Raw genomic sequence first — 9,172 nt, forward strand, 5'->3', positions numbered from 1 at the left:
ACTCACTCACTGACTGACACTGTCTCCCTCACTCACTGACTGACACTGTCTACCTCACTCACTCACTCACTGTCTCCCTCACTCACTCACTCACTGTCTCCCTCACTCACTCACTCACTGTCTCCCTCACTCACTCACTCACTGTCTCCCTCACTCACTCACTCACTGTCTCCCTCACTCACTCACTCACTGTCTCCCTCACTCACTCACTGTCTCCATCACTCACTCACTGTCTTACTCACTCACTGTCTCCCTCACTCACTCACTCACTGTCTCCATCACTCACTCACTCACTGTCTCCATCACTCACTCACTGTCTCCCTCACTCACTCACTCACTGTCTCCCTCACTCACTCACTCACTGTCTCCCTCACTCCCTCACTCACTGTCTCCATCACTCACTCACTCACTGTCTCCCTCACTCACTCACTCACTGTCTCCCTCACTCACTCCCTCACTCACCTCACTGTCTCCCTCACTCACTCACTCACTCACTGTCTCCCTCACTCACTCACTCACTGTCTCCCTCACTCACTCACTGTCTCACTCACTCACTCACTCCCTCACTCACTCACTCACTCACTGTCTCACTCACTCAACTCACTGTCTCACTCACTCAACTCACTGTCTCACTCATTCACTCTATGACTTCCTCACTCACCGAGAGGTTTTGTACCATGCCTGTGTACCTGTGTAATCATAGGACCACAGTTAATACAGTTAAGCCATTATTTTTTGTGAAACTACTTTATATGCAATTCGATAAGGCAAATTCTGACTAGATTTAAATACAGAGTTTCAGTCTTAAAGCTTTTCTTTTTAACGTTCTAAAATTAAACCATCGGATGTCTTTCACCCAACACTAACCTTCCCTTCCTTCACTTTATAAACGTATCTGCTATGTTAATGTGTGTACAAACACTTATGGTTGGAAATTGAAATATATGTCACTCCTTAAAAAAATTTAAAAACTAGATAAAAAAAAAAAAGCTCTACAAGCAAAAAAACAGCATTAAGAATCACTCAGTGTCTTCAAAGGCAGTTACAGTCTTATTAACAATAAAAAGAAGAATGTCATTATCTAAAATAGGCAAAAAGTAGTGGTTATTTAATTAAAAAAAAACATTTACTCCATTAAAACAAACATCTGGAAAGTATAAAAAGCACAAATACAACTTATGAATAATGCCGGAAATAAACACGCGAGTATCCTGAGAGGAGAAATGCAGTCACTTCACAGATACAGTATTGGTCTGTAGCTGAGAAGACAAGTGGCCACGATGATGTTCCAAAGCCAACCAAGAGGACCAGTGGTATATAAAACGTTCAGTAGAAAATCAGTGATTTCTTTCTTTCTTTCTTTCTTAAATCAACCTGAACACATGTGGTGATGACCAGTACTGAGGTTTTCTTGGTGTTAAACTTACAAATTAATACCCACAGTGAAAAAAACAGCCATAGAAGCAATTAGGGTTCCTGAAACCCTCACTGAAAATTTGAGGAAGGTGGTTTGTGGTTTTTTTTTTTTTTTAAAGATGTTTGTTTCATAATAGGCACTGTGCTCTTGTTCTTCAGGCTTAAATGGAGATGATGACACGTGTTGCCTCTAGGCATCGAACTATTTGTTGATTTCGCTTGCTGATTATTGACAAGCTCATCAACAGACACCCCAAATTCAAGTAGTAGAGGCCTGCCGACTTCCTATTCATGGTAATTGATGTGAACGTGTGTGTGTGTGTGTGTGTGTAGGTGTGTGTGTGGGGGTGTGGGGGGAGGGGAGTTAAAAAAAATCCTATCATTTATGCAAGGCAGACATACGAAAATCTCTTTGGAGATTAGACAAGCTGATTGGAGTCCTGGAAGATTTTGGGAGAAGAAAAACAAACAAAAAACAAACAAACAAACAAACAAACAAACAAAAACAACCTTTTCTTCTCTTCAGTCCACATTCTGTATTCAACAGTCTTTCTGCAGTGGCTGGAGACGATAAGGAATTCCCAGGACGAAAGTTTGCTAATGTACACATACGGAAGTGCAAGCGAATTTCAAAGACAAAATATTTTACAAAATACCTCAAAGTCTTGTATGAAAATAATCTCAAAACACCATGGCATCTTCTTTTGGGGGGAGAAAAAGGAGGTCCCCGTCCAGCAGAGACAGTCTTCCTTATCATCTTCTCCCCCTATAAACCCGTGTTGAAAGTAGAACAGTGCCATTAAGCAGGCGCGGCGGATCTCATCGTGGCTGCCGTCTCACCTGCGATCCTCCCGTCTCCTCCTAACCGCTGGCTCGTCTTCGAATAGGAGAGCGTACAGCGCTGAGGCCAAACGCAACCAAAACGGCCATTGGTTCCTTTGGTTTCGGTGTTGCTGAAAAAAAAAAACACAAGACAAAAATAAGAACAGGAAATAAGGACTAGATCCAAACAAGACACACACACACACACACACACACACACACACACACACACACACACACACACACACACACACACACACACACACACAACAGTATTTAGGCCCTTTCATGCACGCAAGATGAGATGGGGGCAGCAGGCAAAGCGTGTGACTGACAACCAGACGGCGGAACCTTTCTGATGTTTCCACAACAAAAGCACACCGTCTGACTGTCTGTCTGACACAAAAACATGGTACATGATACAGACACAAGAGCAGTCGTCAAAAGTGGACACGTCTTAACTAGAGGCTCAAGATTTCATTTCAGGGATTGACAACAATCAAAAAAATTAATTTTTACCTATACATGATATTACTAAAAGCATCTCTGGATAAAATGATCCCATGCTTTAAACACAAAATTCATTCCCAACAAGAACCCCCTTTTTTTTGTTTCCTCTGATTAAGCATAAATTACATTCATTAACACTGATAACATTTGATCAGGGTCTTAACATTGTATACATGATACTGCTGTCACCTGAAACTGCGGCATAGTTAAATCTCACAGCTAAGCTGTAAATGATGCATGGCTTAATCTCACTGGAGTCTCTCCATGGAATCGAGTCCAAGTTGATCTGAAGAGATTTAGGCAATACACAAACACACACAAACACACACACACACGCACGCATACTAAACACTTTGTTTCACTCAACACGACAAGCTCAACTGCTTGTTTTGTATGTAAGTGTACGATACTAAGCACGCTTCTGGCAAAACAGTGACAAGCAACATTTCATTTAACACCATATGAAAGAAGTACCTGCAATTTAATCCTTATTAAAGCTGATAATGATAAAACATGGTAATGTATAATGTAATTTATAGTGAGTGTGTCACATACACACTCATATAGACGGGGGGTGGGGGTGGGGGGCGTACCCACAAGTGACAGAGATAGCAGTTAAAATACAAGACCACATGCAAGTCACGTGAGCGAGTCGTCATGGTAAAAAAAAAAATTATTAATATAATTAATAAAATTAATAAAAAAAAGCTTTAGCAGTTATGTGCCAGGATATGATATCATAGCTGCCTCTGTATTCTTCTAACCCTCACGTTTCATATTTATACCTAATATAAATAATTCTTGGGGGTGCTTCGCTTTCTTGATGATGCCTTACAGTACGTTTGCATTTATTGTGAGGTCACGTCGACGGTGTAGTCCCTATTAATGCAGTCCCATTTTTTTAATGTGTAAACAACATTACACAATTCTTTATTTATTTATTTATCTATTTATTTATTTATTTATTTATATCACAGAGCAATTTTGTGAATATTTACGACATGGAGTATAATTCCTCCCATTATTGTGTGAAAATCTTAAAGACAACAAAAAGCAAACCCATGAGTGATTGGAAATAGAACTTCCAAAGAAAGATTTGACTAGAAGAATGCAGAGCCCAGCTTGTTTAGAACAAATCTTATCTTTCTTCTGCTTAAGAGATAACGAGTGGCACTGACTCACGCTCACAACTCGCGGCAGGAGTTGCAATGTGTTGTGCAAGTGCTCGCCACTCTTCCTTTCTCCTTACAGATCCGTTTACATGCTCACACAGTTACAGGAAGTGACATACGGCTTTTCTCAGATTCATAACACGCTTTAGGTCGCTCAGTCACATCCTGCTTTTATTGATGGGTAAAGATTCTAACAATGAAAGATTTTAAAGGCAGCACGTTGGCACATAGAGGCACTGCCTCAGAGCTCCAGGTTCCCAGATTCAATACTGAGCTTGGGTTCATGTCTATGTAGAGCTTCACTTGTTCTCACCTCGTCTCTCTGGGGTTTCATCTGGGTTCTCTGGTTTCCTCACACATCCCAAAAACATGTGAGATTAACTACAATGAGTTCAAATGTGTGTCCTGTAATAAACTGTTCAGATCCACAGTGACTCAGACCAGGATAAAGCTTCTTAGGAAGGAAGGAAGGAAGGAAGGAAGGAAGGAAGGAAGGAAGGAAGGAAGGATGAAAAAAAGAAAGAAAGAAAGAAAGAAAGAAAGAAAGAAAGAAAGAAAGAAAGAAAGAAAGAAAGAAAGAAAGGATGAAAGAAAGAAAGAAAGAAAGAAAGAAAGAAAGAAAGAAAGAAAGAAAGAAAGAAAGAAAGAAAGAAAGAAAGAAAGATTTTGAATTTGTATGTAGTGCATGGGACAGCTTAGTGGTTAAGGTGTTGGACTGCTAATTAGAAGGTTGCAAGCTCAAATCCCAGGTCCACCAAACTGCTGGGAACGTGAGCAAGGCCTTTACAACTCAATTGCTCATTGTATAAAATGAGATAAAATCAGGTTGCTCTGGACAAGAACATCTGCCATGTGGTGTAGATGTAGTAAATCTTAAGTTTTACTACATCTATGCTTATGAAAACATTCTCTGCACCTTTATCTGTAGAAAACCTCCACTATGACCAGAACAACTGTAAACGTTGCACTGAGAAACAATGAGTGGGGGAAAAAAACAGTGTGAAAGCACCCTTACTCCTAGTAATTTGTGCTACACGATAAGCAAACTACATCCTGTTTCCACCGTAGGCTAAGAATGGTTTCAGTCGACGAATAAAAAGGAAGATGATGAGTTCGTAACAGGCAAAATGTAACATAATGAGGAGTTTTACAGCAGACTTGTGCTTCATATACACCAGACATGACAACATAAGGGTAAGTGTGTAGACAAAGGTTCCCAAGAATGACATTTAGACACAGATGCACAAGGTTTCCCACCCAAAACAGTTTGGCACGCAATGTTTGTGTGTATGTGTGTGTGTGTGTTTGTGTGGGTGTGTGTATGTGAGAGAGTGAGAGACTCGATGCCACATGACTAACTGTCAAAATGAGTCAACGGCTAAATTTAGCCTGAGATAAGCGGTAGAATCGAGGAAGACGTCAGCCGTCACTACTGTGGACTTCCTATCAGTTGTGCGTGCATGCTCACCATCAGCTGCAGAGGAGCCCGGGAGCCAGCGCTTACAACAACAGCAGCAATAAACACACACGTATAAACGCAGTAAATGTCACCAGACTCACTGGAGACATGACTGTATTTTATAAATCACTGGGGCTATCCATAACAGAAGCGGAAAATTAGACACCTGCTGAAAAGACAATAATAATAATAATAATAATGATAATAAATGACGTGCAGATCCATCCATCTATAGCTCACACTATCTGCACACGTCTCAGACCTTACCTAATATTTGGAACTATTGGATATTTCTACATATCTGTTGCTTTTTTAATGCAGTTATATGATTGGCACATAGCTGGCTGCTTTCAAATGAATTTCTTATTCAAAAATAAGAAAAGCAACCTGTTTATTTTTGTTGTTTTCCCAAGCTGTCGCTTTTTGTTCCTCCTGAAGTGCTGCACGACATACTGGCTGACAGGAAACCTGTTTCTTAAAAAACATCCCCTTTTCTCTGGAGTGCTGGTAAACAGAAGTACATGTTCTCTCTCTCTCTCTCTCTCTCTCTCTCTCTCTCTCTCCCTTTCTCTCTCCCTCCCTCCCTCTCTCCCTCCCTCCCTCTCTCCCTCCCTCCCTCTCTCCCTCCCTCCCTCTCTCCCTCCCTCCCTCTTCTCTACCTCCCTCTTCTCTACCTCTACTCTCTGCCTTGCTCTCCACCCGTCTCGCTCTCTCTCTCTCTCGTGCTCTCTCTCTCTTGTTCTCTCTGTCTCTCTCTATCTCTCTTTCTCTCTTACCCCCCCTCCCACACACGGACACACAGACAGACAGACACACGGACACACAGACAGACATGGACACACGGACACACAGACAGACATGGACACACGGACACACAGACAGACATGGACACACGGACACACAGACACACAGACAGACAGACACACGGACACACAGACAGACAGACACACGGACACACGGACACACGGACACACAGACACACAGACAGACAGGCACACGGACACACAGACAGACAGACACACGGACACACAGACAGACAGACAGACAGACAGACACACGGACACACAGACACACACACAGACACACACACAGACACACACACAGACACACACACAGACAGACACACAGACACACACACAGACACACACACAGACAGACACACAGACAGACAGACACACAGACAGACAGACACACAGACAGACACACAGACAGACACACGGACAGACACACGGACAGACACACGGACAGACACACGGACAGACACACGGACACAGACAGACACACGGACACAGACAGACACACGGACACACACACAGACAGACACACGGACAGACACACGGACAGACACACGGACAGACACACGGACAGACACACGGACAGACACACGGACAGACACACGGACAGACACACGGACAGACACACGGACAGACACACGGACAGAGACAGACACACAGACAGACACACAGACAGACACACAGACAGACACACACACAGACACACACACAGACACACACACAGACAGACACACAGACAGACACACGGACAGACACACGGACAGACACACGGACAGACACACGGACAGACACACGGACAGACACACGGACACAGACAGACACACAGACAGACACACAGACAGACACACAGACAGACACAGAAAGACACACGGACACAGACAGACACACAGGCAGACACACAGGCAGACACACAGGCAGACACACAGGCAGACACACAGCGACACAGACAGACACACGGACACAGACAGACACACAGACAGACACAAGGACACACACACAGACACACAGACGGACACACAGACACAGGCAGACACACAGGCAGACACACAGGCAGACACACAGGCAGACACATGGACACACAGACGGACACACAGACGGACACACAGACGGACACAGACGGACACAGACAGACACACAGACAGACACACAGACAGACACACAGACAGACACACAGACGGACACAGACGGACACAGACGGACACACAGACAGACACACAGACAGACACACAGGCAGACACACAGGCAGACACAGAAAGACACACAGGCAGACACAGAAAGACACACGGACACAGGCAGACACACAGGCAGACACACAGGCAGACACACAGGCAGACACACAGGCAGACACACAGGCAGACACACAGGCAGACACACAGGCGGACACACAGGCGGACACACAGGCGGACACACAGACGGACACACAGACGGACACACAGACAGACACACAGACAGACACACAGACAGACACACAGACAGACACAGACGGACACAGACGGACACAGACGGACACAGACGGACACACAGACGGACACACAGACGGACACACAGACGGACACACAGACAGACACACAGACAGACACACAGACAGACACACAGACAGACACACAGACAGACACACAGACAGACACACAGACAGACACACAGACAGACACACAGACACACAGACAGACACACAGACACACGGACACACAGACAGACACACGGACGCATGTGCTTTATGGAATGACATGAACCTGTAAAAGCACAAAAATAACAATAAAAAAGAAGAAGAAAAAAACACGACCCCCAAAGAAAGCCCTGGAGACATGGGCAGATAATCCCTCTGACTGCCCCAGGATCCCATCGTGAACCTGTCAAAAGCAGCAATTTATCTGTCAGCAGCGAGCGCTCCTATCTGACTTTCTACAGCCGCTTCATTTCAGGCTGCGCAGCCTGCCGGCGCTGCACTAACTGCCTGTCGTGAGGCTCGTGGGAATAACAGACTACTCTTTGTCATGTCTGACTCACTCAAAACTAAACTCAAGTGTCATTGCCGCGTCAAATCTGGAGACGAGGCACTGATAAGAGAGCGCTCCTGCTGATAAATGAGCATGGCCCAGGCCTTATGGGATAAAATGTGAAGTCTGTTTACTCTATAGGTTCTCATCATGCCGATGTGGCACTACACACAAACCCAGTATTTCCTACTTTGGGGTTGAGCAAACAACATATCTCAGGAGGAAAGTTCGGTTTAGTTGTTAAAAATTGTAGATGGAAAGACATTTTCTGTCAAATTTCCTATAAATAAGAAATTTCTATAAATATCAATGAAGTCAAGAAGTAATAGTGTGAAAAGATCTTACTTTATTTGTGTAAACATTGAACGAACCAAATGCAAACTGGTCCTGATACTGGGAATACTGGGAAATGAGAATTCCAAGGTTTGAACTATGAACTAAACAGCACACGATAGAACAATGGAAAAAAGAATGGACTCGATGTGTAAAAGTGAAGGAAGTGAATTAATTATATAACTGCAGGACCTCGAATCGAATAAACGCGACAGAAAGACAAGAAATCCTGTAGCTCGTGAAAGTTGCTCGGTGCAACTGAAGCAGATCTCTCGTAAGGAATAACGGCAAAGATAAAAACTATGAAAAGGTCACAGAAGACCGACGTTTAAAAAAAACCCAAAACATATTCAAAGTGAATTAAAATAATCCGCTTGGATCGCATCCAAGCCTATAAACAAACACACAGCTACACTTTATCGCCCGCTTTCCTACAGTACATGTTATTTACTCATCAGCTTAAGACACGACTTGGAGAACGGGGAAGAAAGAAGAAGTAATAAAGAAAAGAAAAGCAAACACGAAAGGAAAAAAAGAAAAAAACAGTGCCGTGAAGAGAACAGCCTGAGGCGGGATCCATAGTTTAACATTGAGGAGTAAATTATTACACAATCAAAAATAACAGCAGGAAGCAGAGAAGGAGAAGAGCGCACACACACACACACACAC

The 9,172-nt window shown here is 43.6% G+C and overlaps 1 protein-coding gene across 5 annotated transcripts in view; it reads right to left on the bottom strand.

The window, feature by feature from the left end:
• Nucleotides 1–1,509: 1,509 nt before the first annotated feature.
• The window catches only part of bmf1 (BCL2 modifying factor 1), an 18,593-nt gene continuing 10,930 nt past the window's right edge, over nt 1,510–9,172 (bottom strand). For 2 of the 5 annotated variants that reach the window (XM_047821823.1, XM_047821824.1), the window contains exons 4-5: nt 2,938–3,034; nt 1,510–2,369 (exon numbers count right to left, since the gene is read on the bottom strand). In XM_047821823.1, coding sequence (XP_047677779.1) covers nt 2,278–2,369; nt 2,938–3,034 — 189 coding nt within the window. In that variant the 3' untranslated portion in view covers nt 1,510–2,277. Of the gene's footprint in view, nt 2,370–2,937; nt 3,035–9,172 lie in introns of those variants that run through there. The other 3 variants (XR_007144577.1, XM_047821825.1, XR_007144578.1) reach the window with 2 other exon arrangements.

This window comes from Tachysurus fulvidraco, chromosome 12 (assembly GCF_022655615.1).
Source record: "Tachysurus fulvidraco isolate hzauxx_2018 chromosome 12, HZAU_PFXX_2.0, whole genome shotgun sequence".
Classification (NCBI taxonomy): Eukaryota; Metazoa; Chordata; class Actinopteri; order Siluriformes; family Bagridae; genus Tachysurus; species Tachysurus fulvidraco.